A 27,903-nucleotide genomic window follows, 5' to 3' on the forward strand; every position below is an offset into this window, starting at 1 on the left:
AAATACAAATGGAATAAAGTTTAAAGTACAATGCATTAATAATAAAACATTTCATATTGTTATAAGGCCAGAGGATAATATGGATATACTGTACTCTCAGGTAATTAAGGAAACAGATTTGTCTATTGATAAATTCAAAATACTATTTGATGGTGTAATTGTGAAACATGCTGATACAATTGACTCATTGGGACTAGAGGAAGGTGATTTATTTGATGTAACATTATTATAATTTTTTTTTTATAAATCTTAAAATGTTTTTATTAATTTGGCACTGACATTTTACTTATTCTCAATATAAAATCTAGAAGATGCATTTGTACTTTTATTTCTAAACTGTTTGTTGTTATATAAAATCCTGGAACTCCAGCAGTTTCAAGTGTATTTTGTTGATCAGCCACCTAAAATTATATATATATATATTGTAAATATTTTCGTTAATATTCTTGTAAAATAAAAATAAATATATTGAAAGACTGTGTTGGTATTGATCCAACTAGTCAACCCCTCAAGGGCAGTGCAGTATTGATTCCTAACTTCCCCCACTCTATGAACCACTTTGAACATCAGCCAACCATGTTTATATAACTTCCTTTTGAGACCCAACAGGAAAGTGATAACCTAAAATCTTACCTTTTCATCTAACTGAAGAACTAGAGACATGTCAAACTGTTTCAAATCATTCTTTTGTGTATCCTTTAATTCATTCAAAAGTGCTACCTTCTGTTCTGCCCCAATATCCTTTCTGCTGAGAATCTCCTGTTCATCAACTTGAAGAAAAAAAGTATTCAATAAAAGAGATATGATAAATGCATTAATGCATGAAATGTAGTAGATAAAAACAATCCAGTTTTGAGAAATAATAAATCAATACAGCTGTGATATATTTAAATGCTTGTGTTCAAATTATAAATGTATGTGTTTTAAACATAATTAAGTGTTTGGTGATATACAAGTAATAATAATAATAAAAAAAATAATACACTTATAAAGTCTCAAAAAATCTTTACAGTTGCCATGGCAATAATGGCTTAACCACTAAATACACACATAGAATTGTTTTGAAACATGCTTGCAATAGAAATTTAAATATTAGTGTAGTTTTCTAATACATAGTGCAGTGAAAAATTATCATGCAAATTTAGGAATATTAAAGTGACAATATTTAATTTATAAATTATATATATACATATAAAAGGTGAGTTTAACCTACTTTTTTGCTTGTTTATGAATTGCAATCTTTGTTGCAACAAATGTTGCTCTGTTACATGCTGGATTTCCATGAGACCTTTTGCAATCTCAAAAATGGTATCATTTAATAAATAATTTGCTAAACTGCATAACAGCTCATAAGGAATCCTCATTTGGTATTTACTTTAAAAAAATATACGAATTTATGAATATTCCAGAGCATAAACATTTATATCATAAATAAACTTACGGTGGTAAATCTCTTGCCATGTTTTGTAGTTGCTCCACAAGGAAGTACAATTTCTTTTGGATATCTTCACCACCCTCCATCTATATTAGTATGCAAGACAAGTTTTTATTTATATACTTATTATTTTATTTCAAATATCTAACTAATTATAGAGGTACTGAATTCAGATCGAAGTAAACATACATGAAAAAGTATCTAAACTAAACTGTCAAACTGCTTTCTAAAAACATGCAACGTCTCGTGGGTTGCCTAACATGATATTTAGTCCGCTATTTTTTTTTTTATTTTGTAGTGTTTGCATTTGTTGGACTTCAATTTCATAGCCTTCTTGGTAAGTCGGTTCTACGATTATAGTCATTTAAATGTTGTTGATTTGATCTCACAAGTTAGTTATGGAACACATACATATTGAAGCGTTTCATATCGATAGTAATGTTTTTGTTTACATATTAATTTATATCAATGAATAAAACAGATAAGTTCCAAATGTTCCATTTACTAATGCTATAATTTAGAGCTAGCTAGTTTTAGTGAATCAGTTTGATTGATACATTGTAACATTTTCGAAAGATAGCAATTGACTGATTTTGTATACTAAATAAATATGTATATAATCGGTAATCTATAAATAAATATGGTTTGTTAAACACACTGTCCCACTGGCGATTAAACATTGAAACATTCATTTGAAAATTTGAAGTAGTTTTCTGTATTTTTGATCACTAATCGTTGACCTCAAATAGTGTTATACAAAGGCTTGATTAGAAATCGTGAGTATAGAAAAGTGACTGCAGGAAACTTGCTGGTTCATATGTACTTTCTGATACGCACACGTTAGTCGCATGTAGGCTAGCTCCTGCTTAAATATATATCGCGTCGAGTTATATTTATATCAGTCTTGTATATACAATTCAATAACATTGTAATAGTCAAGGATCTATACAATTAGATTAACGTGACCTATCTCAAGCGTCGAATTGATATGTAATTGTGCCATTTTCTTCTATTCATTTAACAAAATTGGCGCAAACTCCTTCAAATACCATTAATTTTAGGTGAGTAGAACAATGAAAATATATTATTGCTGAAAATTAAGTTTTTGATAAAAAAAATCGGTAGTATATTTTGTTTTCTTAAACCTAATACAATAAATACGCTATATACCTAAAAATATGTCCTTTCAATATGTTAAGAAATGTGTTTAGTTTAATGAAAAAAACAAAATATAATTAGGAGTATCTATATTATTTTTTATATTCAGTATGTACAAAGTCCAAATAGTTAATTAGAGACATGCTTAAATTAAGATATTTGTAAAAAGCGTTAATAGGAGTATAAATAAAATATATTACATTCAAGTATGGCTAATGAAAAGTAATCAAAACTAATTGTGGTATTGTTGTAAAGTAGTTATCAATCTATCTCTGAATAAAAAAATACTCATAGAAAAAGTTTAAATGGGAAACAATCGAAAGTCTTATCTAAAAAAAACCTTGAATTTAAATTCATGTATATTAATAACAACATCCTGATTGATTGTGATCAGTTATAATAAATATTGAACACTGTTTTTAATATTTTATTTCAGTTTGGGAATATAGTATAGCATCATGGAGGTCAAATTGAAACTACGAAAGATTATGTATCTTTGTTTCGCGATTTCCTTCTTCGTGAGTGCTGTTGTATCCTGTGGAATTTGCATGACGGCAATATTGGTATTCGTTTGGCCCTTCAACAAGAAAATGTACAGAAAACTTACATCGTATTTAGGATACACCATGTTTGCACGTAAGTTTCAACAGATGATAAAATACTTTAGTCCATTTATTTTTAATATAAATGTACATATAACAATTGTCAACAATTTTTCAATTTATTTTGTAAATAATGAAATCTCATTATTTCGGTTTGCTGGCAATTCGTTTTTTCCCTTTTAAATAGATCAAATTTCGTCGAGGTCATTCATACTTTTAAGTCCCATTTACTTAAATTTGATATAACTGCGCTTTTCTATGTTCATGGAAACCAATTACCAACACGAATACGAAGAAGAAATAATGTGTTTTTTATAGCTAAGAGTAATGGAAAGAACAATGAAATGTTAGTACAATCTGACACGAGAATTGAAAAATGCGCATGTATAGCCTCAATGACCTGATCATTGATAATGTCATATGCATGATATATTCACTCTTCTTTTTTTAAATTAAAAATATGGATGCAACTTGCAATTACATTAATCGCTTTAATTTACAGAGGCTGTTTTTATGTTACGTTGGTGGGCTACAACTGACCTCAAGTTGTATGTAGATAAGGAGGTTTATATGAAATATTTGGGCAAAGAGCATTCGCTGTGTATTTTGAATCATAGCGGAGAATTGGATTGGATTATTGTTTCGTCTTTATTAGACAAATTCAATATTTTAGGGGTAATTATTTTGAAATAAATAGTAGATTATTTTGAAAAAAAAAAAAATGTTTTAATCTGTATTATTCACAGAATGTAAAGGCTTATATGAAAAATGCTGTGAAATTCATACCATTTGTGGGATGGGGCTTTTACTGCTGCGAGTTTATTTACTTATCTAGGTCCTATGAGAAAGATAAGATTATTTTAGAAAAGTCTGCCCGAAATCTATCCGAATATGAAGATCCGATATCGGTGAGTAATTATTAAGTTTTTTTTTCTTACGTTTAATAGAATGTTTTAGATTCTTTTATTCCCGGAAGGTACTAGGTTCAGTCCAAAGAAACATGAAGCTGCTTTGAAGTTCTCTAGAGAAAGAGGATTGAGAGAGCTTAAGCACCATTTGGTTCCACGCACGAAAGGCTTCACGACAAGCGTGCCTTATATGAGGGGCAAAATCCCAGCTGTCTACGATATTGAAATTGCCTTCGATGGAGTCAAACCAACAATCACAAACATGATCAAGGCCAGAAGATTTATTGTCCACATGTACATTAGACGGATCCCCATGGAGGAAATTCCGGAAACGGAAAAGGATCAAGAAGTATATTTACATGATATGTTTTATCGGAAGGTAACGTAAATGCTGATATCTGTAGTGAATACATAAAAAAAATTAAATATATTATATTGCAGGACAAATTGATCGACAGTTTTAGAAATACTGGAGATTTCTTTAAAGAGTCTGGAATTGAACGTTACGAGCCAATTACTATGGAACCACACATAAATTCACTCTATAACTCAATATTTTGGTTTATATTTTCATTATCGCCGATCATCTATTTTCTTATCAAACTATTTCTGAATGGTCAGTTCTTATACATTTGTCTATTCGTAGCTGCAATTGGATTTAGTAAGTCGTTTTAACAAAGTTATTTTATTCAGTTTTATCTAATGTATATTTTAGGTTTTAACGTACTTAATAAAAGTGTGGACAACATGGAAGTTAAGGACACTAAGGTCAAAAATAACAATATGGAAGTAAAAGCCAAAGCCAAATAAAACGTTTTAAACAATATAAAAACATTCTGTCCAAAAAAAATAATTCAAGAAGTAAAATTAAAACAATAAACTTACTGATATTACAGGAAAACCAAATATAATTTAAGTTTAATTATTTTTCGATTTGTTACAATTATATAATCGATACATTTTCAATTTGAGTTTTCACGTAACACTTTATTGTATTAAAAATATGTAGTATGTGAGGAATTGAAGTTATTTAGTTTCTAATGCATATTTTCCGTGTAGAAACATTTATGATTTTATTTATTAGGTATAAATATATTGTGTACTTATCGACTATATATCAATATAGTTTTTACTTACTTAATATTTTTTAAAATAAATACAATATTAATTTAATATAATATTAAGTACTACACTATTTTTAATATTTTCTTATATCTTTATTTGTATTATAATTCTATAATTTAGTTAATCATGGTTGTTGAACAATAAATATATAAAAGATTGCAATATTTATTCCGTAACTGAACCAAAATTATCATTTTCCAAACAAATGCTAACCTTTTACAATTGCAAGTAATAATAAAATTGATATACGAATGTTTTCTATTAAAAAAACGATTCAGCAACAAATTGAGCTCGGAAACCAAAGTACTGTATATGTTTGTACCATGGTGACATCTATGGTTAAAAACAACAAATAGTATTATAAACAATGGGATTGCATACTTGTATTTATTAGTATATTGTTAGTCATCAAAATAAATCTATCGGGAATTATAAAAACGATATAGTTCTTCAAAATGCATTATTCGTTATTACTGCTTATTATGTTAAATGCAATTAGGAGAAGGTTAGTTTTCATTGCAAGATGTTTATAAATTAATTATTATCCTGTGTGCAGTAGTCAGACTGATGGTAATAATACATCTGTAAACTGTACAGAGTATAAAAACAATTTTGCGGCTTACATATCGAATTTCACTGAATGTGCTATAGTACATGCCCGACCAATTACCTTTTGTGAATCATGTGTTGATAAATACATAAATGTCCTACAAAGTTATCACAATTTATCAACAGTAAGTAAAATTTATTAATACTGCAATCAGTGTAATACATATGTATTTAGTTTTCAGATGAAGCAGGAATATGTATAAATGATTATATTAATTTAGATAGACTACAAATTATAGACACTTTATATCACAACAGTTTTGATCTTTGGAATAGAGCAAAGTGTTATGGTATGCAAGTTCCCCTGTTTTTTAAGCAATCTAAACTATTTATACTTTTCAGAATGTTTTGTGATGATCAATGACACAATAACAAACATGCCTTCAGAGGAAACAACAAAATTCAATATTTTATTAAATGATACATCAAATTGCATGCAAGCAACATATCAAGATGAAAACATAATGTGTTTTACTTGCATGGATGTTTACTTAGCTCTGAACGAATATTATATAAGTATCAGCAATATAAACGAAAAAATCGGCATGTGCATGGACATTGTTGATTTGGTTAGTTTATTTTTTGGAAACTGAGTTAATATTGCATTACACGAAATATTTTTCAGATGAATAATACTCGTTCTCAATGGAGCCGGCGATGCTGCGAGTATCGTAAACGAAAAGAATATGTTTTTCTTATCTCGACAGGCTTTGCCACCTTCCTTACATTACTTTTTTATATTTTAGCCAAGTTCTGTACAGATATGCGCACACCAGAAATTTTCCAACGTACGTTGTTTTTTATTTATTTATTCACGTGTCATTTCACAATCAATTTTATTTTGCAGAAAGTCGATTTGCAGAATCCTTGAATCAAAACAATGCGACGTAGGTGAAGACTATTTTTTAATGGAGTTAGTTTATTGAAGTTGTAAGCTTGGAGTCTAATTATATTTTATCATTGTTTACATTAATATAAAATTATGATTTATTTTATATTTATAAATGAATATTGCTTTATCTTAACACACAAAGACAAATAAAATATCCTGAAATAGACCATATAAATGAAGAGAGAAAATGGCTTGACTGAATCAAAGCTACACATCTTAAGCTTTAAATTTAGCAAGTTCATATAGTTTTACCTATGCCTTGCCTTTTTGTTATTCTTTTTTGCGCTATTGTTAAAACTCTTCTGTTTTGCAGAAATATCACGTCCAGGACTAGATCTATCTAGTCCATTTTGTGTGCCATTGCTGGTAGGGTTTGTTGAGTGTTTACCAGCCGTTTTAATGCCTGAATCTATGTGATTTGCCAAAACAGGCGCAATATTAGTATCGCTGGAGTCTTCATTAGTTTGTGACTCTGTATCACTGTGTCTATCATCTATAAACAAATATAAAACACATAAATGGATATATTAAGTTTGATAATATTCTACATAATTTATTTCTTATAATATGATATATAATATTTCTCTAAAATATTTATAACAATCATAAATATTAAATCATATATAACTAAAGCTACACTACAATAAGTAAAGAATATAACAAATTTTAAATAAATAACATAATAATTTAACTCTTACTTTTTTCTGGATTAGAATCAACAATTCCACTGACAGCCTGAAATTGTATAGTTATTAAATAAAATGTATAAAAAAATAATGTATATTACTAACGGCCATAGAAGTGATGGAAGACTTTGAAAACAATCTTTCAGCTTCCTTAAACTTTCGATTACGTTTATCAGCTTTAGAATTTGTTGTTTTGTTACTTGACAAGTATCGATCCCATCCTCTAATAATATTTCCATGCAGTTGTGTGTCCTCCAAATAAGATCCTTCAAATGCATATATTTGCTTCTCTAAGTTAGCCAGGGTTTCCTAACAAAAAATATTGAAAATTGAGATTAAAGCTTAACAATATGCATTACTTACAGCAATTTCGGCTTTACGTTTAACCAAGTCAGCAAGTTCATTTCTTGCATCAATTGTTGATACTCCTTTAGAAGACATTTTAAATTGCTCTGATTAACAAAAATATAAACAACCTACAAAATATGTTTGTCAAAATGTAAATCACAAAATACCCATTTTTGAAGTTTGCAGGACTGCCAACTATTAAATAATGAAATATTAATATATTGAAGAAGAATTATAAATAAATGACGTAGCTAAATGCTAAATAGTGGATGCTCTTCCAGAGGGAAGAAGCAGGAGGAAGAAAAAAAATAAATAAATGTAAAAATGTGTACATTGTATACATAAACACTTTGATTATAATTTTTCAAACAAAATGTTTGTTGATTCATAGTTTTCGTGTATACTTTCCGCCATATTTTATTCCTGAATAAGTTTAATGTAATGTTATTCAGTTATCATTACTAGCCATTATTAAAGTTTCAGGTTATGTTGAGAAGATAATATAGTGTAAATTATTGTAAAAAATGGCGAAAAGCAAGTTACTACGTGTAACACAAATTAATGCTGTTTATTTTGATAAGGAAGTCTTTAAGGAATTTAAACACCATCTTGAGGAATGTTTGAAATATTTACCTGTAAGTTAAATTGCAACTGCACCAAATAATATTACTTTGCATTTTCTTTAGCTTTTATTGTTTTATACTCATTGTTCAATCTAAATTTGACTAAATGGTCATATACTTCTAAATATTTACAATTTTTTTGTAGCAATTGCAGCTCTGATTATTCAATTTGTTAAGTTAGATTTTTTCACTTAAATATTTTTTCTATTTAGTCTTATCCAGATTTAAATTTACCAATTTAATTATGAATTTGTATAATATAAGTTCCTTGTTATGATACATATATACATGTGGGTTAATTAGACCAGCGATTCTCAGAATGGGGGTTGAAAACTGGTGACAGGGATATTTTTCTACACATACCCATTCTTTGAAGGGTCCTTTAATTTTTTTAGGGGGGTCGCGAACTAATAAGTTTGAGAAACACTGAATTAGACAGATACTTCAAATTTTCATTCATTTCCAATATGAATAATACATTTTGTTATAAGCGAGTTTCTTAAAATTGTATCTTTAAATTCTTTTAAAGTAGCTAGGATAGAGATTTTTAAAGTGGGGGTCGCAAAAAATACTGTGGGATCGCAGAAAAATTGATGACAGAAGGGACGGTATGTTTTTTTACACATACTATTTTTTCGGGGGGTCCTTTAAATTTTTTCAGTGCAAAAGAGGGTCGCGGACCAAAAAGTTTGAGAAACACTGTAGATAGCTATCACAAATTGACTCATGTTCGTTCAGAAAATACCTACTCTGATACAATGGTTGTCGAACATAATTCCATTATGCCCGCCATACATTTCACGTATCACTAGATCTTACACAAGTTCAATTATATTAAAAGTTTCATGTACATTTGTAATATAAATATATAAATATATATTTTATATATAGAATATAAATAGGTATTGATTATAATATCGTTTAATCCTTTAAGACACCGTATTTTTTTTTTGTAATTTTAGGTCGACGTTACTTCAAAATTTGAACCGGAATTAAACTTCCTGCTACGAATAGGAATTCTAAGTTATTCAATCCTTAATCATAATTGCAGTTTTGGACAAAAGTTACTTTCAATCAAATATGATAACCTATCGTCAACGAAAAAATATTTTTTCGTATTTGCTAATGTGTACAATTACATGAAAGAAAAAATGGAATCATCGACGCCTTCCCATTTTATTAATACATATTTCCACAAAATTGATGTATGTATCCAATTACTAAGATTGATCAACATTTCCTTATTTCTGAGGGGCGGAGAAAAGCCGCAACTGATTGAACGATTCCTTTGTCTAAACCAAGATTTTAGCAAAAATAACGTCCAACGTCATTATGAAGATAAATATATGACAAGAGAATTAATTTGGAATGGATTTATTGAAATTTTGGTGTATTTGCTGCCATTGATTAATTATCAGAAAATGACAAGAATGATGAGACATTGGAACCCTGTACATAAGAAGCCTAAAGTGGCAAATGTGCACAGAAAGTTGACATTGGAAACGAAGTGTGCAGTTTGCGGACAATTTCCTATTCATCCTTCCCACATGGGCTGCTGTCATATATTCTGTTATTTCTGTTTGAAGGGAAATCAAATGGCGGATGTGAAATATGAATGTCCTACATGCGAATTTTCTACATTAAATCCAATTTGTCATAAAATGAATTGTAAATAAATTATACTTGTATTAGAAACAGATTTTTATTTATATTTCCAAAAAAAAGAGTCAATTGAGCATCGTAACTACAGTTAAAAGTAAAAGACTTTTTCATCATAAAAGTATATTATATAATATTTATATACCGAACGGAACGGAACACAAAATGCGTTTGTAGATCACTTTCTAAATTGGGGCCTCCTTTGAAAACTTGAAATAGTAACAAAGTTATGTAAACTTCAAACCAGTCCTATTTTTATTCTACTTCTTTAATTTAGGGGTGGAGGTGGAACCGCTAATTGTATTATCGAGTGGGCGATATCGTTTGGTTAGAAATCGTTATTTTTGGTGTGCAATGATCATAATTTTGAATGTAAAATAGCGATTCAATATAGAATTTTCATAGGCAAGGCATGCGGAAATCCAACTTTAATTGCAATTTATTTAATGCGGAAAGAGACAATTTCTGCAAAACCTACAAGGAATCGAATTGATATTTTTGTAAGACGCAATAATTAACACGAGCTGAGATTATGTAAAAAGAGGATAGAGCGTCCAATAATAGACGTTATAGGAAAGGAAAGAAATTGAATACTATATAATATTTATTAGTAGATATAAAACATATATAACATATCACATTCTAGTATATATATACACATTCAAAAAGGTAAAAAAATATAAAGTCGTTATTATATTCAATATACATAACAGAGTGATATGAAGTTAGACTAGTAAAGAATAAGATAATAAGTACGGCAAGAGAAGATAAGAGGGAAATGAGAAATGAAGTGCTTAAACTAATTTGTGATGGGGGTGACTTATTGGACTACAGAATATAATCGATGTTTGACATTATTATTGTTTCTTGGAATTCGTGACCTCTGCATGAAATCCAGTTTTCCAGTCAGCATTGTAAGTTACAGTGCGAACATTGCCGTCAGGTTCTACCAATGAATATTGTCCAGTTACATTGTCACCGTCGCGTTCTTCCTTTTGTTCTTTAATGTCACCGGTGTGTGGGTCGTTCACACCATATTTGAATGCGTAGCGTGGATGAGCATCCTAAAAATATATTATATTTAGCTAAAAGTATTTTGAAATGATCGAGAAAATTCTAAAAATAATTATCGAAATACTCAATATGTTCATCAAATCTGGAGCATTTGAAAGCAGAGCAGAAAGTAGAGACCTAAATTTGTATGTCTCGTTTAGAGGTTTCTGCGTTTAAATACTGTAATTATTTTAAAATTATAGTCTTACGTAATATTGACTTTGTTCCTCATGATGGTTGTTATAATGACTGGATCCCGATGAACTGCTGGATTGGGAAGCGTAGATTCCGGAGCTAATTGGAGCTACTTGTACAACTTGTTGTTTTGTAGCAACTGGAGTGGCAATATATTGAGTGGCAGCAACAGGAGTAGAAATTTGCGCGTAACTACTTGGAGTGTAACCGGAAGAATGATGAGAAGCGAATTTGTTTGATTCACCTCCTGATTGAGAGCTTGAAATTCCGTAAGACACTTGAGTCGGAGCTTCATACTTGATTAAAGTTGGAGCTTGGTATTTGATCACAGTTGGCGTTTGGTATTTCACAAGAGACGGAGCTTGATATTTAACTACGGTTGGAGTTTGATATTTGAGAACAGTAATTGGTTGATGTTGTATTTGAGAAGTTGAAGATTGATATTGAACTACTGGAGCATGGATATTACTAGCAATAGGTTGGTATTGAGCAACCGGTGTTTGGATATGAGTAACTTGCGCTTGATGTTGAACAAGTGGAGCTTGAACATGAGATACTGTAGATTGATATTTTGCGATCGGTGCTTGAATTTTAGCATATTGTGGTTGATATTGATTGACTGCTGATTGGACGTGGGAGATAGTAGTTATAGGTGCTTGGGAAACTTGGGTTTGATATTTAACTACTGGAGCTTGGTATTGAATAGCGGCAGATTGGTAATTTACTACTGGAGCGGGATATTTAATAACGGGAGCGGCGACTTTGATGGTTGGAGCATAAGAGGCAATAACAGGAGCGGACTTGATACCATAAGAGCTTCCGTATAAAGATTGAGTTGAATAACCAGAAGAGGAAGAAGCGTCGCTTGAAGAGTATGAAGATTTAGTGTTGATAAAGGACGGTAAGTATCCACGGTTCAATGATCCAATGTTTGGGGTTGTCGTATATTTGATTATAGGATGAGCAACTGCTTGCAGTTTTGTGGCTGGAACGTTATAGGTATATCCGTCAAAATTGGAAGACGCGGAACTGGAGTAGCTAGAACCAGAGTTATAGCTGGAATCCGAGGAATAAGAAGAAATTGATGGGGCTAAGCTATAGGAAACTTTATTTAGACCCAATGAAGCTTTCGCTCCATACAGGCCCAATCCTTCGGATACGGCATAATTTTGTGCGACGATCTTAGGTGTTGGCACCGCGGCTACTTTGGTAGCTGGGGCAGCAGAGTAAATGATTCCAGATGATTTGTAAGCATTTTCAAAACCATTTGAAGCATGACTAGAGGCAGAATAACCACCGCTATAACCTTTAGATGGGGAGAGGCCAAGTGCCAACGCTTTGGCATCACCATTGTATCGGATTAAATCGGGGTCTTCGAGTGCCCAACTGGTTAAAACACAAAGTGCTATAAATACCTGAAAAAAAGAAGAAGATGCTGTATTACAGATTTGCCACTAATATCACTTTTTTTTAACGAAATTCGTTTATAATTCACTCGGATGGCACTTGATTTCCATTTCGTACTTACCAAAGTTTTTGCCATGTTCAATGCCTGGGGGTGGTTTATGTGGCTTTTATTTCAACGATACGCGACGAAAAGTCGCTGGTAGTAAAACTATACTACTACTGATGACTGAATTGGATCTAGTCCGCTTTATATACTAGATCGACTGGTCCAGATATGATAGGTTATGTCCAGTACATCTGACCAGATAATTGGCGGGCGCGCGTATCACTTTCACCTGTTTACGGATTTCAAATGGATTTGTTTGGACCGTCCATGTGCAGAAATGAGTAAGACAGCGCGCGAGCAAGTGGTGTCTGCGGATTTTTTGGAGAAAGGAGAAAGACGGACGGACTGACGACGGCCGATTGCGGTGCATAAAAGGGCCCGGAACAAGTATCCGAAAAAGAAACGATTAAAAAACAAAGCAAGTGTGAAGTGAAAATACAAGCACCGGTAATTGCAAATTTTCGTCAGTTTCTAAATATCATTCCGCTTATTATGCCTATTAGCGATATACATAATTTACATGTTTAATTAGTTTTCTCGTTTTATTTACATATTATTACACTACGTTTCCAATCCCGTTGATACATTTTGCAATAGTTCTTAATATTTCACATTAATCTAAATGTTATTGATCATTAAACTTAATTCTATTGTAGTTGTAAATAACATTTAAAAAAAAGAAATAATAAATTAGGCCGTGAGAGAAAACAATCGAAACAATAAAAATAATAATTACAAAAAATATCAGATCCATTCATGCCGCAGAATATGAAAAAATGATGGTATAAATGTTTTTCCAGCTTTAAAAAGTAAATTTCCAATAGCAAATATAAAAGTCTATCTTCAGTAACGACAAACCCCATGTTATTATGTACAGTTATGTCTTCGCAAAACAAAAAAATATTTGCATTTTTTTTTCAACACACTTAAATCAAACATAAAAACTGTAATGTATACTAAAAGATAGGACAATTTTACATATCTTCTTTAGTAGCTCGTATTACTAATAATTAACTTTAATTAATGAAAAATGAAACAAATATGTCATGTTATAAGTTCTATTAATTTTGGCAATGTTATTAATATTATATGTTCACATTCTTCAATTAATTAAACTATTTTTCTATTGAATTCAGGATTCCTTTTCCTGTTGGTTATTATTAAGTAAATACTTAATTTCTATTAGCATTAATGATTTCTATTGCCGTTAATCCTTATTGAAGTAGTGCAGTTGTATTTTGGTTATTTTTAATTTGCTTGGAGTTTTGTAGATATTTTTCCAGATTTTCATTTCTTCCGTTATATTTTTTTTGTCATATTTCTCGCTTTAACTTAACGAATTATATTATTAATGTTTATTGTTACATAAATTAATGAATAAATCTATTTTTGTTAAGTTCATTAATATGAGAAAATATTTCAGCAATCGATTCTTTAGAATCAGTGATATATTAAATAATATGAGTAGTAAACAAAATTAACAAACATTACTTCCTGAGACTTTTTCTTCTCAATATTTCTATCTAAGAAATATTTATATTTCTCAAATACAAATTGTCGAACAAATTTATTTTGTTTTTTTTGAAATATTAAAACCGTACTATAGTGAAGCAGCACTGTACGAGGTAATGCTGTAATTAAAAATTCCATTATATTTTCATATTATATATATACTAATTATTTAAATGTGTTATCAAAAGAAGAAATTCTTTTGATAACACATTTAAATGGAACGAACTTAGATTGGATGACGTTCTAATATATGCAAAAACTTATAAGTCAACAACTTAATTAGTCAATCCAATATGCCAAAAATGAGGCGGCAGTAAAAAGGTGTTATATTTATTTCTTTTTTTTTTCAATGTCAGTTCGGTTTTAGTAATCTAGAAATATTTAAATGAAAGTTTCTAATTATTGTCAACGTGTAATTAATAAATGACTAGATGGAAAGGTTTTGATAGCGCGTTTGTGTTTCTTTGTCTGGTGCAATACAAAAAAAAAGTAGAAAACAAATCTCGGTCCTTGTAGCCGTAGAGAAGACTTTTTCTCAAATATGCGTTACGACACAAAAACTCGTACAAAATTTGTATAATTATTGATTTGCGCCGGCTTTAATAAATAATAATAAAATGAAGCGAGAGTTTTTTTTAATACGAAGTAAGAGCTAATCGCTACTGCCGAATATCCCGACCCGTCGCAAACATAATTAGAGAAGTAATTTAAATTAGACCAGTTTTGATAATAGGAACTTTCCCTGTTATTTAATGTTAAACCAATATATCAACAAATTTATGTAAGTTGCCTGGAGGATATTAGAATCCCACTACACTAGCATATAAAATATACTTGTATACATATCTAAGCGTCTATTAAAATCTCAGTATTATTAAAATTACGTCGGTTATTGTTTATTTTTATTGCAATATTTCAAAAGGTTATTTATTTAATCTAAATTGATACGTAATATTTTTTTGAATCAAAATATGTTTTTATACAGAAACCAATTATTATTAAAATTAAGAAAATAATATAAATAATTTAAAATTTCTATTTAATTAATTCATTTATTCATATTCCTAAACACCAACTGACATACTACATTCATTAACTAATGAATTCATTGCATTGCATTTCATTTCAAAATTTCAATTAGTTCATTCATTCAAGAGATTTCACTGATGCGTAATATTATATTTACGTAATGTATAAAATAGGGCAAAAAGATCAGTAGCAACTTGAGTTTATTCATGATTCTTTTATTTTTAAATATTCAATTTATAATTATATATGTAATTTTATGGTTTAAGAAGACAATTTCATTTATAATGAATATTTTATTAATTTGTATTATTGAATATACAAGTAGAAACTATTTAAATTCGCAATGCTGTAATGCGAACAGTTTCATGATCAACACGGTTGGTTGGTTGGATTAACGGAGCGTAACATAAATATAATAAAACCTATTCACTACTGACCTACCACAAGATGAGTAGTTTTTCATTGCCAGAATCAATGTCAGATAGGAATATATTAACGAAACATTAACAAAAATCATTAATTCAATAATTAATGAATCATAATTGAATTAAGTTACAAGCGTATAATTATTAATTTCTTCATGTATCTTAATAAGACATGTTAAGTGGACATTTGAAAGTTTAATTTGTAGAACGTTTTGTTAATATACAAAATCAATTCGGCTTTAAAAATTATCATATTAGTTTTTAAATTGTATACATTCTTAGATTTGTATAATTTGTTAGAATTGTTTTCAAAAGTCTTTGAAAGAAAACAGATTTTCATACTTTTATATTACTGGAAAACCAAAAATGCTTCAAAAGAAATAACTAAGATATGCACTGTTTAGTTGCTCTCAAACTGTGGGGTGCGTCACTTGACAGGGGCGGAGCGTCAAATAAATAAACAAGACATATTTAACATTATTCATTTAAAATATAATTTCAATGAAAGCATTATAATAAAACATTTCCAGGGCTAAGATCTAATGACTAAATACTTGACTTATATCGCGAACTACGAAAAATTGAGAACCGGTGCTTTAGTTGAATTAACTCTGCGAAAGCAATTCGCTAAGTATAAATAATAAACCTCGTTATGTTTCTTTTACTATCCTACAAACATTATTAGAGTTAGACTGATTTGTATTAATAACCTTATAAAGATTTGACGAAAAACCTTACAAATTCTGGGAGGATGAATAATTTGTTCTGGGTAGAAATACCATCTGCCAAATGTAACTGGTAAATTGTTGATTTTTTTAATACTTTTTATTTTATTTTAAGTTTTATATTGAATTTATGTTCATTTTAATCAGGCCAATAAATTAATATTATTAAAAAATTTAATTGGGGTAACAAATAGTCAAGAAAACATAATATTATTGCTTGCGTTGCAATAATGGAAAATCTATAAAACTTAAATTGATTATAGTTCACAGAATTGCGAATGTCGATTTTATAATAATATAAAAATAATGGTTACGAAAACCTCGAGTGAAACCGAAGTATCTTATGGATTAAGATAATTTCAATATTTCAACTTCTTTATTTGCTCGAATCTTTATTTTAAAATAATTTATGGAAGTATGGAATGCGTTTTATCGGTTCAGTATAAATGTGGCGAACACTTTTTCCATTTACTCTGTGCTTCTACTCAGTTACGTAAGGCCCCTTACACGTTGCTCCAATTTAACCTACATACACTCTTTATTAAAAGGAAACTGAAATGATTATGCTATGAAATATTTTAAATAAACCTAAAAGTGCTAATTATTAATAAATTAAAATTCTGCAGATTTATTTTTAAATTATGAAATGGATATATTTGATAGAGAATCAATATTTTCAATAACAACCTTTAAATCAATTATACTTTAATTTTGTTAATCTATATGGAGAGAAAATGTAATGATTTATAGTTAAATTAATCTTCAATATAATTTGATTAGATTTTTTCAGGTTTAAGTAGAAGTGGGTCGAAGTCGTTATTAATTTTTATTTGTATTTATTAATAAATAAATTAATTAAGCATAGTTAAAAGCTTTTAAATAGTGCAGAATTAGAACAAACACGCGTTTTATTCTTTTTTTGCACGCCCAAGAAAGAATGTCGACCGTTTCTAATGCGCCCAATAAAAAAGAAATGGAAAGAATGTTTGGAAATATAATATATGCAATACGCTTGCAGTGCCATGTAAGAATTTATCAATCAATTTATCTAAATAAAATGTGTAATTGATTTTAAACAATTCTCATTAGCTCGTTTCCTTTCACTTGGTTAATAATTTTAGGAGAGTTGCTACACCCACATATTCGTTCATCTGTTTTCGACGAATAATATAATGCGACTAGATAGTTTGACTTTGTATAAAGGAAATATATAATTATAAATTTTAATATCAATTAATCAAATTAATTGCTGAATATTTCGTTAGCAACAGTATACATGGATTATATCATAGTTTATAATTATTTATGAAAAAGGCTAGAAGTATGGATGGCTAGTGATTAAGAAAAAATAACCCTTTCACTTAAAAATACCGAAGGTTGTAGTTTACTTATATTTGAAGAAATCGGTCGTATGTATGCAAATATGTAAATGCAAATACATAATAGAACAAGAGCAAATTGATCGCGTTTTCACAATACAATTTTGTAATAATGTTAAAAGCTCATTTGATTATTCAGTTGAATTAGGCTTATCACCAATATATATATATGGAAATAGGACAGAAGGACCAAGGTCGTTAGATCATATGTTATTTAGTAATTATATATTTAATAAATTATTAATATGAAAATCTAAAAATACATACAATATTTTTCTTATGGAATATTATGTACTCGTTATTGTGGTTCATTGCGCAACGTCGAGTGAGGAAAAAGAGGTGCGATTTTAAACATGCTGCCATTGGGGATCTAATGTTGAAGTAAAGTAAAAATATGCGGAGAAAGTATTTCGGTTGATCCGTGTATAACGAACGAACGAAGGTGTCTGAATGATTCCGAGTTGATTAGCGTGGAAAGAAGAAAGCTTATATAATTACACCTCAATTCGGTGTTATTACATGAGACAATTATAATGTAAAGAAGTTGTCGTTGCTCCAATTAGTTGTACAGGCAGTTCTGTTATGATGAAAAAAGAAGATATATACAAAAAAATAAACTTAACTTATTTACAGATTAAATTCGGAATCTCTTATTTATGTAAAATTCTATTTATAAATTTTAAATCAAATTTATTTTTTATTGTTCAAATTTACTACAGTCACATAATTAGTTATACATTATATGGATATAGTTAGCAGGTCACAGAGTTGTTGTTTCTTTATGACAATTTCAAAAATATAGGTAATATATTATAATTTAGAAATTAATTTTAATTGAATTTACATAAAACTAATATTAATGATGATATATGGCATATTATAGGCGCCAGTATGTGCACTTTACACAAACGCAATGAAATAAAGTTTAATAAATTAGTTTACGTACATTAAAAAATGAAAACTAACTGGAGAACCAAATTTGAAAACCTATAGAATAGATATCAGAGAGAGAAAGAATCGTCAAATATCGAGTGTGTCCTTATTAGATATTGAAAAACTTGAGACTTTACAATAACGTTTTACTTTTACTTTAAACCGTTTGTTAGACGCCAACTCCGAACATACACCGGCTCGAAAGTAATATATCACTTTATTTGTAACACGCTGAAAATCGAGAATCGAGATCTAGACGAGATTATTCGCGTCCACATCATTCTTTTCATTCTATTTTTTCCTGTTTCCTTATAACCGTTCGTTACATGAAGCAAACTCGATTTAAATTTCTAATACTAAAAAGTCCAGTTCCAACTAATTAATTGGTCAATTAAATGAATTGGTTTCGTCGCAAGTTAGACATGCATTTGCACAGCTATTAAATTTTGATAAAGAGCCGGACTATCTGCTTCTATACGAAAAAAACTTAATTGCCGAACTCATTTTATCGGCTCGATTGTTGTTTTATTCATATAAGTATTCACTGTCCATAAAAGCAGCGTTATACGCTTACGGAACAAAACCAAGTATTTTACGGGATTAAGTAGATGTTACAATGTTTATTTTATGATGCTAAACAGTTTCAGACTACCAGAAATTGTAACGGTTGATATTGAGATATGATCAATAACCCTTTGCAATGGTTTTTAATAATTGAAATTATCAATATACAGTGGAACCTTGCTTAACGAGTTTAATCCGTTCCAAAATTTTCGGATTTATATCGTATAGTGAAACATATTCAAAAAATACACATAATATGTATACACAAGTTTGAAAAATGTAGCATGCGCGCAATCGGGGACTTCTCTTCTCATCATCACTCGTTATGCGAAAAGTCGCTCGTTAAGAGAGTCATTTTTCTTACAATTTATTTTGCTCGTTAAATGAAATACTCGTTATGCGAGGTTCCACTGTAAATATAATTACATGTTATTTTTTATAACTGTTGCAATAGATATTGTTTTGAATAATAACAATGATTTTTTTATGTCGTATAATTTTATTCACAATCTGTTCATCAACATTCTGTTCAGTGAACATTGAGTAAATTTAAGATCGCAGTTGAAAATAGATGGATAATCTTTCCTGGTGGATAGTTACCATTATGATGATTTTAACATTAATAATTACTTAAATCTATATACTAAATCTAGTGGTTTGCAACGCTTCAGCGAGTACACCAATAGCCAGAACAGCCAGCCAGCCAGCACCCCACAATTGGATACCATACGTCCATACTGGAATAATAACAATGATGAAGAACTTTTTGTTTGAGAATATTTCAAGAAAATGAAAGTAGAAGGAGCAAATTATATTTATACAATTGCTATTTCAAAATGATAAAACTTTTTCAAAAAATAGATTTGAGAATGGTGAAAGTGATCATGTAATATTTGTTTTTGTTCTTTGCTAAGAAAACATTTTTTCTATATTTACAATCTGTCACAATTTGGTAATATGTAAATTGTATATGTTATCTATTAATATTGAAAGGAAATGTATTATAAAAATATGATGATTTTACTTTCTTAATTTGTCAATAGAAACAATATAACCAGATGATTAAAAAAAAACGAAATGATGCCCGCATGATTGTCTTTTTTTAATTTCTATATTGTTTATTTTTATTATATAAGATTATTGTTAATTTGTATATGACAAAAAGCTGCTGTCAATAAATACGTACATAAAACATGTACAATACGTTTTGTTTATTATTATATAAGATAATTTTATATTTCTTATAAAGTTAACATCATGAATATTACCAAATATGCCAAACTTAGTGTTATAAATACAGTGGAACTTCGCTTAACGCGCATAATTCGTTACAGTATATTATTCGCAAGGCGAAACATTTTTTTCCGATATAAATGCCGAAAAAATACTAAATTTGTGCATAAAGAAAATTATATATATATTATAAATTAGGGTGATTGATGATTCACGAGCAATTTTTGTTACAATTTGTTTGCTCGTTATGCGAATTACTTGTTATGCGAGGTGCTCGTTAATCGAGATTCTACAGTACATATTAATATTTTTACTTATTAAATTCCTCAACGCAGAAATTAATTAATTTAAATTTAATTCGTGTAATATAAAACTTGCATATTAACTATCAACTTCGTACGGTTATCTTTTCTTGTTAGACTTGATTTTTGAGATTTCTTTATTCTATAAAAATTTGATGTCTTTCGGCTATTTAGAGTGATTGTCATCTTCCTGGTCGATGCCGTACAAGATTTTTTTTTAATATAAAATTATATGTCAGGGTTTTGCTATATAAGTCATGTGAATAAGAAAAGTGTTCATAGTATGGGGAAAAGTTGATAAAGATTAATATTTTGAAAACCCCTTCTTCATTTTTTCCTGTCTCGCATACTGTTGAGAATTTGCTGAGTTCGGCTGCAAGTGGTTAATTATATAATTTTTATTACATTTAGTTATGTATAATGTCTTTATTCTTGATTATGATTTAAAACATATTACAAATTTGGCTAAAGTTTTGCGGAAACTGTTCGAAAAGTTTTTTTAAAAACATTTTTTTTTTAAACATTATCAAGCAGAATTGTCGAATTTGGGGCAATGAAAATCCTAGAGTTATTAATGAAAATACGATGAACCCACAAGGACTCACGGTTTGGTGCGGATTATGGGCTGGAGGTGTAATTGTCTCAAAAAATGTGGGATCAATTGGTCGAAATGAGTCTCGAAGAAATGTGGTTTCAACAGGATGATACCACATGAGAAACCATCAATTTGTTAAGATAAACCACAAATAATTCCTGAAGTGAAAAAAGAGATCCAACGTGTTATTTCTGAAATTGAGTCAACTGCCTTGCAAAAAGTCTTATAAAATTTTATCAAAAGGGTCAGATTATGCCAGCACAGCCAAGGCCAAACAGAGTATTCCATAATTAATCTCAACATGTCCACTTTATAAATCACTAAAGATTTGACAATTAAATAATAATTTACTTTTTCAAAATTAAATCCGGCGTATCCGATGGGCCACCCTATACTTCTCTACAGCAGTCGTTTTGGTTTCGGCTGGTATTACGAGCATGCTTTGTGTTAATGTTATGTTGTTACTTGTAACATTAATGTTTGTATGGGCAATTCGTCAACATAACATTTTTTTAATGAATTACAAATTTTCCTGTGACGATATCGACTTTCACATGGTTTTATTCCGTTGGATAGATGAAATCTATCCTTAAAGAACGCCTGCATAACGTAAAGATTATATTTTTCTATAAAACAATGGTTTTTCATAGATCTTTTTGGTCCGTATATTTCAGATATTGATTGTGTCATGATATGTATCTATACTACTGTTGTTGATTCTAACTGGTTCTTGATAACATGAGTAATTAAAACCTTTTAATGTTGACTTTATACATGTAATTACATCCCTATTTTTGCACCTTTATGTTGCAATATTTTGACTTGGGGTGCTGTGGAAAAATTCGCTATTAACAAATAATTCAAAAACATTTTTATATCTTCCTCTTTACGCGGTTTTTCCAAAGATCCTTTTTATTTTTCACTTAAAACATATTTGTATATATTGGACAATACTCATCAAGAGTATTAAATATATTTCCGTTCAGGCAAGACAACAAATAAGTTGTTGCTATAAGTCATTTTTATTATACCTCATAAGCAAAGCATTTTATTTTATTGATTCATCAAGTTGACTCAAATATTTTTTATCCTTAATCCAACCCCTTCTTGTAAATGGTATCCGAATCCAATATAACATCTAGTTTTAAACAAACCGCAGCGTTTTGAATTTTAAGTAAGAAATTTCCAATACAGGTCAACATAACATGTTATATTATTTAATACAAACTTGAGATAGGCAACTATTCCATCATTGCCATAATAACGTTAGCATATATAACATAAGAATAACTCTTTTTTACCTTTGGTATGCACCGAAAGGTTGATAGAACCTTTAGCGCATAAAATTTGCATTTAGCTGATTTTTTTCTGTTCCGAAAATACTAGGGAAATCCGTGATATTAAAATATACAAGGTAAGACAAAGTGTATTTTTATAGTACCCTTGAATCACCAATTCACTTAGTTGACACAGCAATGCTTCATTATTAACGCAACAAAGCAAAACAGTAAGGATATATAACATTCTAATTATCACGGCCTGAGATTGTTTGTGGTGTAGGCGTTTATAGCCATTTGGATGAGCTTGAGAAAACAAATAATTTAAAATACATTAAATCATATTACGCCGTACTCTCATAATGTGTTTTTCATATAATTCGGGACAAATTTGCGACAGTCATTTTATAATGCAGTTATAAATTAGTTTGTACTCAACTTAACATCTACTCAACATCTAATCATTAGATTCTAATGCAACATTACTGGTATTTAGCTTTAAAGCTTCTAAAGAATCACCTTTCATAGATGTAACTGTCTATCAGGAAATCTCATTATAAAACCAATGTCAATAAATCCTTTAAGCCCTCTTGTAATGAAAAAACCTAATAATTTACAGTTACTTGTTTTGTGGATATCTAATAAAAAAAGGTTGAATGACTTAAAATTATGTTTGAAATCTGGTTTTATAATTGCTTTGTCCGTGTAGTAGATTATGATGGATGACATCTTATAAAAAAAATGAGTTTTGAAGAACTGAGTCAAATATGTTTGTTTCTATCCTAACTGTACATTATTAATACAATCACTAGACCGAGGAATCATCCGAACTTTAAAAATGTACAATAACAAAAACAAACCATCCTCGGCACATTAGAAAATGATAAAAATCTTTATATAATTTACTATTTTAGATAACATTAGAACTATAAATGCATTTTCGAAATCTCTTTTGCCTCAAATGACCCGGAAATTATATCTCGGTCATTTGGTTGATAATTTAAATTTTAATTATGTGAAATCGGTACATAATAGAAAGATTGACTATAAATCATGTGAGCAAGGTGATGCAAAAGGAGCGGCTATTTATCCTTATTTGTATATTTATTTCATGGAAAATCGTAGTTATATAATAACAGATATCAACAAAACTTTTCAATAAGTAAAGAATTCTTTCAAATGCACAGTAGCAAAATTGTGCATAAATAATGACGCCGTTGCGCACAGTTTTGGAACTCCTGATATAGCAAACATTAAAAATGAAATAATATAGACTATATTTAAAATACCCAGTCTAAGTCCAAGACAAGATGCAAATTTTCATTTATGTCTGCAAGAAGTTACTATCAAGAAGCAATATTTATTTAAAAATTAGAAAAATAATACATTCAACATCGAATTCCTAATATATTGGAAATTATAATTTGATAATTGTAATTATTATTAGATACTTCATACATATTTATAGATACATTTGCTTTCGCCTGTATTGAATTATAAGAATCGCGTTAAATCAAGACTAAAAAAATCAAGTAATTGGCCCAATTACCTTGATGCGTGTATATTTGCCAATGTGGAGTGTTGAAATATTGTGTTTAAATAAAATTTATATTTTACATTTGCACTCCTTAGAAGGAAACTATAAATGGTGTCGTAATGGAATGTGCATGGACTATGCCTACCGCGATGCAATAATAATGGTTTATAATATAAACAGTTATAATTTAGCCAAAATATTTAGATAAAAAAATAAGAGGTTATTATAATATTAATCTTTTAGAATAATATGTTGCTAATATGTTAGAAAATTATGAAATAATTATTGATTCAACTGAGTCTATTGCGCTTTATAGATTGATACTAAATATGTAAATTAACATGAAATTAATGATTAGTTCATAATTGCTGTTACGTTTAAGGCAATGTACAGCAAACTTTTTCTATAGGATCTATAGGAGCCTATATAAAAAATAGTTTACGACCATCAAATAGTAAAACTAACTGGTGTCCGAGGCACACGACTTTCTTAATGTGGTCCTCCGAGGTTCTCGGAGGTTCTCTGTTATTTAAGGCTCTATGATTTTTTTATATTTCAAATAAAACATTGTTTGGTGCCATCAAATTTGTCTGAGTATTCCAAATTCAAATTTGCATCAGACTCGCTACTTAAAAAATCTCGAGAGATTTAGGGGCCCGAATAAAATTTTCCAGTGGGACAAATGGTGAAAGTAAGATGCAAGATGACGAGGAACCAATAGATTTTTGCTATGAAAGTTATTAAAGATCATTAATAAAATAATTTTCGATGGAAATTCAATGCACAATATGTGTTCATATCAAAATTTGGAATCATTATAATTTAAGTGTGCCTTAATTAGGGCGACTAATAGCCGAATGGTTAAGTCGCCTTACCCACGTTCGAATCCTGGTCAAAACCAGGCCCTTTGTGAGCCCTCTCTGTGGTTACAGCAATAGGCCATGGACATCGGTCATGGACAGTGAAATTAATGAGGTTCAGCGTATGGACCTTCAACCAAGTCGATGGACAATGACAGTGTTAAGGATAGCAGCAGATTCACAGTGAAAGGAAATAGTGGAATCGCTGAGCATCAATATACTACTGAAGTTAACCTATAAGACGACAGCCAACCTACATATTAAAAATCATCATAATGGTAACTATCCACTGGGAAAGATTACCTACCTAATGTCAACCGCAATCTTAAATTTTCTCAATATTCACATAGATGAACAGATTGTGAATAAAATTACACGACATAAAAAAAGTGTGCCTTAATTATAGGTTAAAATTTGCCGCAAGATAAAACAAGGTTGAAAACACTAGTTTCAATCTAATGCCAGTTAGAGTTTAGGTATAGGTTGTTAATTGTTGTATATACATTTTTTTTGAATCAAACATTATTTGTATATTGGTTTTCTTCATTTACTTCATTTTTATTAGAAAATCTGATGGTGTATGTGTTTTGAAGGGAGTAAGTGTGAAGTAGAGTAATAAGAGAAAAAGAGAAGTTGTATCTTGAATTCAATATTAATTCAATAAAATATTTAAGAAAACATAACTAGAGTATGTACACATAGTGATAAGGTAAATATAGTATAAGAACCTTTACAAAATAAACATGTCACACAAAATGGCGAATATAACATAATATAATATAGGGTGAGAGAGATGAATGGTTGTATGTGAGATGGAATGTCGATGACTTGATGATTACATGATGATGGTATTTTTGGTTGCAATATTTTAGTGGTAAGATCCAGTACCATATGCGCCAACTCCAATAGAATAGGCTTTGGGCACAGCGATAACTTTCTGGACGATCTGCGGGTGGACAGCGTGACCGGATCTAATCACCTCGGCATTGAATCCGTTCACCTTATCAGCCACATACTTGACAGTACGGATGGTACCATCGGGTTCCACAAGGGAGTATTGTCCCTTTACAACATCTCCGACGCGTTCCTCGGACTGTTCTTTCTTGTCACCAGTCTTCGGATCCTCAACTCCATATTTGAAGGCATATTTAGGCGGAGCCTTCGAGAGGGTTAACTTTAGTAATCTAATAGTAGAATGCATTTGATATACTTACATAGTAGTCGATTACGGGTTCTGCTTTTGCATAGGCTACTGGGGCGGCTGTTAAGATGGCACCACCATATCCGCCTCCATGAATACCCCCAATGCCGCCTCCCAAACCATGAGAGCTTATAGATGAGTAAGACTGCGCACCGTACTCTATCGAATAGGCTGAAGCCGCTAAGACAACAAGAAGAATTACCTGAAACATAGGAAGAAATCGAAAAATCAATTATGTGTTGATCTAATTGTATGGATTTGCTGTAGTTACTTTAGTGAACATGTTGTATGTGTTTTAGGGTAGTTTGGTGTATTTGTTTGAGCTGTCGTTTGATCACTGACTAATCAGAGTGGCCAGGTCCATTTATATAGTCATAGCAACGTTCACTTTGGGATCAGAACGAAAAAATCGTACGGCTGGGGCATGTTTCGTTCCGTTGCATTTATTATTAATTTAAATGAAAAACATTGGGCAGAATAGGGGCAATTGGAAAGTGCTCAGTACTTGTCTGTGCGTTTGTGCAGCAATGCAGAAAACTGGAGCGCACAATTCTGATCCACTCACTCTCTTCCGCGCCAATCCTCAAACGCCCTTGCATCGCGTCAGGCCGGTCCGCAGCGCGGATTATGTAACATGAAAGAAATCGTAGCATAAACTATCAAGGCGCACTTTTATCTTCACTAACTAGTTCGAGGTAGTAGAGTGGTAAAAAAATAGCATAATGAGAAGTGCCGGGACAAAAATCGGAAAGCATTTGGGCCGACCGCATATCTGCACTATAGGAAAAGCTTGCGAATAATTTATGGGAACCATAGACAATTATTTGCCACTAGCACGTTTGTTCTGTATATGTGTGGGTTTCGAATAAATTTCTCCCAACTATTGCAGAAAATTGCATCATGCATGGCAAGTCTTCAGAATGCGGTTTCTGAATTAAAAATTATATAGAAACACATTATTGTTAACGCATCTTCATATTCATTTGAAATCTGAAATATTCATTTCAGTAATATAATCATAAAACATAAATAATTCTAAATTGTTATTAATAATATGGGCGATGATAAATGTTCACAAAAAAATAATAATGTTTACCATTATTTTTAAAGCTTTACCAAAAAGAAGTAATGACAAATGTTTACCAAATTTATTAACTCTTTAAAACAAAGTAATAGAAGATGTTTACTAAATTTATTAAATGTTCCCAAAAAAAATGGACAAAGTTTACAAAATTTAATAAATATTCTCAAACAAAATGCAAGATGTTTCCCAAATTTATTAAATGTTTAGAAAAAAAATGAATTTTTCTATAATCAAAATTCTTATTTTTTTAAAATTTAATATATTAATCATTTATTCTTTTCACTATTTTAGATATTCAATAAATGAAAGAAAAATAGATTTCTGAAAAGAAAACGATTCAGATTAAATAATCGTTGAATGGATGACATTTTATACATTTTGAAATCATATTTCCTTGAGAAAAATACTATATGATAAAAAAAAGTATTATAGTATTAATTT

At 29.9% G+C, this 27,903-nt stretch overlaps 7 protein-coding genes across 12 annotated transcripts; 3 read left to right on the forward strand and 4 right to left on the reverse strand.

Annotated features, from left to right (window-relative positions):
* Window positions 1–169: 169 nt before the first annotated feature.
* On the reverse strand, window positions 170–1,657 carry LOC108568202 (gonadal protein gdl). Of its 3 annotated transcripts, none has more exons than XM_017929148.1 (5): window positions 1,625–1,657; window positions 1,442–1,521; window positions 1,214–1,374; window positions 634–770; window positions 170–401 (listed from the first exon to the last, which is right to left on the reverse strand). In XM_017929148.1, the coding sequence occupies exons 2-5, from the start codon at window positions 1,519–1,521 to the stop codon at window positions 264–266; spliced, it is 516 nt and encodes a 171-aa protein (XP_017784637.1). In that variant the 5' UTR covers window positions 1,625–1,657; the 3' UTR covers window positions 170–263. The 3 variants fall into 3 exon arrangements, with proteins under 3 accessions (XP_017784637.1, XP_017784638.1, XP_017784636.1); XM_017929149.1 differs by lacking the exon at window positions 1,625–1,657 and adding an exon at window positions 1,585–1,603; XM_017929147.1 differs by lacking the exon at window positions 1,625–1,657 and having other exon boundaries at window positions 1,442–1,617.
* On the forward strand, window positions 1,083–4,947 carry LOC108568200 (1-acyl-sn-glycerol-3-phosphate acyltransferase delta-like). 3 transcript variants are annotated; one of them, XM_017929145.1, is made up of 7 exons: window positions 1,083–1,198; window positions 3,030–3,229; window positions 3,698–3,870; window positions 3,942–4,103; window positions 4,153–4,482; window positions 4,545–4,764; window positions 4,819–4,947. In XM_017929145.1, exons 2-7 carry the CDS (start codon window positions 3,052–3,054, stop codon window positions 4,911–4,913), a joined length of 1,158 nt encoding a protein of 385 aa, XP_017784634.1. In that variant the 5' UTR covers window positions 1,083–1,198; window positions 3,030–3,051; the 3' UTR covers window positions 4,914–4,947. The 3 variants fall into 3 exon arrangements, with proteins under 3 accessions (XP_017784634.1, XP_017784633.1, XP_017784632.1); XM_017929144.1 differs by lacking the exon at window positions 1,083–1,198 and adding an exon at window positions 1,701–1,772; XM_017929143.1 differs by lacking the exon at window positions 1,083–1,198 and adding an exon at window positions 2,064–2,496.
* Window positions 4,948–5,579: 632 nt separating this feature from the next.
* Window positions 5,580–6,808, forward strand: LOC108568229 (osteopetrosis-associated transmembrane protein 1). 2 transcript variants are annotated; one of them, XM_017929191.1, is made up of 6 exons: window positions 5,580–5,733; window positions 5,788–5,962; window positions 6,013–6,127; window positions 6,180–6,406; window positions 6,463–6,625; window positions 6,685–6,808. In XM_017929191.1, exons 1-6 carry the CDS (start codon window positions 5,684–5,686, stop codon window positions 6,726–6,728), a joined length of 774 nt encoding a protein of 257 aa, XP_017784680.1. In that variant the 5' UTR covers window positions 5,580–5,683; the 3' UTR covers window positions 6,729–6,808. The 2 variants fall into 2 exon arrangements, with proteins under 2 accessions (XP_017784680.1, XP_017784679.1); XM_017929190.1 differs by having other exon boundaries at window positions 5,581–5,733; window positions 5,785–5,962; window positions 6,685–6,807.
* A 50-nt stretch (window positions 6,809–6,858) lies between these two features.
* Window positions 6,859–8,480, reverse strand: LOC108568230 (chromatin modification-related protein MEAF6). Its single transcript, XM_017929192.1, has 5 exons — window positions 8,397–8,480; window positions 7,779–7,891; window positions 7,521–7,724; window positions 7,428–7,464; window positions 6,859–7,222 (listed from the first exon to the last, which is right to left on the reverse strand). The coding sequence occupies exons 2-5, from the start codon at window positions 7,854–7,856 to the stop codon at window positions 6,978–6,980; spliced, it is 564 nt and encodes a 187-aa protein (XP_017784681.1). The 5' UTR covers window positions 7,857–7,891; window positions 8,397–8,480; the 3' UTR covers window positions 6,859–6,977.
* On the forward strand, window positions 7,856–10,067 carry LOC108568227 (peroxisome biogenesis factor 2). Its single transcript, XM_017929189.1, has 2 exons — window positions 7,856–8,398; window positions 9,349–10,067. The coding sequence occupies exons 1-2, from the start codon at window positions 8,288–8,290 to the stop codon at window positions 10,060–10,062; spliced, it is 825 nt and encodes a 274-aa protein (XP_017784678.1). The 5' UTR covers window positions 7,856–8,287; the 3' UTR covers window positions 10,063–10,067.
* A 668-nt stretch (window positions 10,068–10,735) lies between these two features.
* Window positions 10,736–13,202, reverse strand: LOC108568226 (DNA-directed RNA polymerase II subunit RPB1-like). Its single transcript, XM_017929188.1, has 3 exons — window positions 12,822–13,202; window positions 11,308–12,708; window positions 10,736–11,109 (listed from the first exon to the last, which is right to left on the reverse strand). Exons 1-3 carry the CDS (start codon window positions 12,834–12,836, stop codon window positions 10,903–10,905), a joined length of 1,623 nt encoding a protein of 540 aa, XP_017784677.1. The 5' UTR covers window positions 12,837–13,202; the 3' UTR covers window positions 10,736–10,902.
* Window positions 13,203–25,800: 12,598 nt separating this feature from the next.
* Window positions 25,801–27,342, reverse strand: LOC108568184 (adult-specific cuticular protein ACP-20-like). Its single transcript, XM_017929123.1, has 3 exons — window positions 26,650–27,342; window positions 26,392–26,580; window positions 25,801–26,336 (listed from the first exon to the last, which is right to left on the reverse strand). Exons 1-3 carry the CDS (start codon window positions 26,659–26,661, stop codon window positions 26,046–26,048), a joined length of 492 nt encoding a protein of 163 aa, XP_017784612.1. The 5' UTR covers window positions 26,662–27,342; the 3' UTR covers window positions 25,801–26,045.
* Between the last annotated feature and the right edge of the window lie 561 nt (window positions 27,343–27,903).

The sequence above is a fragment of the Nicrophorus vespilloides genome, unplaced genomic scaffold (assembly GCF_001412225.1).
Source record: "Nicrophorus vespilloides isolate i.1.1-1 unplaced genomic scaffold, Nicve_v1.0, whole genome shotgun sequence".
Taxonomy (NCBI): Eukaryota; Metazoa; Arthropoda; class Insecta; order Coleoptera; family Silphidae; genus Nicrophorus; species Nicrophorus vespilloides.

What these genes read in the sequence shown, in the direction of transcription:
- LOC108568200 (XM_017929145.1), top strand. Translation starts at nt 3,052, where the DNA reads ATGGAGGTCAAATTGAAACTACGAAAGATTATGTATCTTTGTTTCGCG. An exon ending in ACAAATTCAATATTTTAGGG is followed by an intron (nt 3,871 to 3,941) that starts GTAATTATTTTG and finishes TATTATTCACAG; the next exon opens with AATGTAAAGGCTTATATGAA. An exon ending in ATGATATGTTTTATCGGAAG is followed by an intron (nt 4,483 to 4,544) that starts GTAACGTAAATG and finishes ATTATATTGCAG; the next exon opens with GACAAATTGATCGACAGTTT.
- LOC108568202 (XM_017929148.1), bottom strand. Translation starts at nt 1,521, where the DNA reads ATGGAGGGTGGTGAAGATATCCAAAAGAAATTGTACTTCCTTGTGGAG. An exon ending in ATGGCAAGAGATTTACCACC is followed by an intron (nt 1,375 to 1,441) that starts GTAAGTTTATTT and finishes ATTTTTTTAAAG; the next exon opens with TAAATACCAAATGAGGATTC. An exon ending in TTCTTCAGTTAGATGAAAAG is followed by an intron (nt 402 to 633) that starts GTAAGATTTTAG and finishes ATATAATTTTAG; the next exon opens with GTGGCTGATCAACAAAATAC.
- LOC108568227 (XM_017929189.1), top strand. Translation starts at nt 8,288, where the DNA reads ATGGCGAAAAGCAAGTTACTACGTGTAACACAAATTAATGCTGTTTAT. An exon ending in AATGTTTGAAATATTTACCT is followed by an intron (nt 8,399 to 9,348) that starts GTAAGTTAAATT and finishes TTGTAATTTTAG; the next exon opens with GTCGACGTTACTTCAAAATT.
- LOC108568230 (XM_017929192.1), bottom strand. Translation starts at nt 7,856, where the DNA reads ATGTCTTCTAAAGGAGTATCAACAATTGATGCAAGAAATGAACTTGCT. An exon ending in CTTCCATCACTTCTATGGCC is followed by an intron (nt 7,465 to 7,520) that starts GTTAGTAATATA and finishes ATACAATTTCAG; the next exon opens with GCTGTCAGTGGAATTGTTGA. An exon ending in TGATTCTAATCCAGAAAAAA is followed by an intron (nt 7,223 to 7,427) that starts GTAAGAGTTAAA and finishes ATTTGTTTATAG; the next exon opens with ATGATAGACACAGTGATACA.
- LOC108568184 (XM_017929123.1), bottom strand. An exon ending in AACCCGTAATCGACTACTAT is followed by an intron (nt 26,337 to 26,391) that starts GTAAGTATATCA and finishes ACCCTCTCGAAG; the next exon opens with GCTCCGCCTAAATATGCCTT.
- LOC108568226 (XM_017929188.1), bottom strand. An exon ending in AGGAACAAAGTCAATATTAC is followed by an intron (nt 11,110 to 11,307) that starts GTAAGACTATAA and finishes ATATATTTTTAG; the next exon opens with GATGCTCATCCACGCTACGC.
- LOC108568229 (XM_017929190.1), top strand. Translation starts at nt 5,684, where the DNA reads ATGCATTATTCGTTATTACTGCTTATTATGTTAAATGCAATTAGGAGA. An exon ending in GTTATCACAATTTATCAACA is followed by an intron (nt 5,963 to 6,012) that starts GTAAGTAAAATT and finishes ATATGTATTTAG; the next exon opens with TTTTCAGATGAAGCAGGAAT. An exon ending in CACACCAGAAATTTTCCAAC is followed by an intron (nt 6,626 to 6,684) that starts GTACGTTGTTTT and finishes TTTATTTTGCAG; the next exon opens with AAAGTCGATTTGCAGAATCC.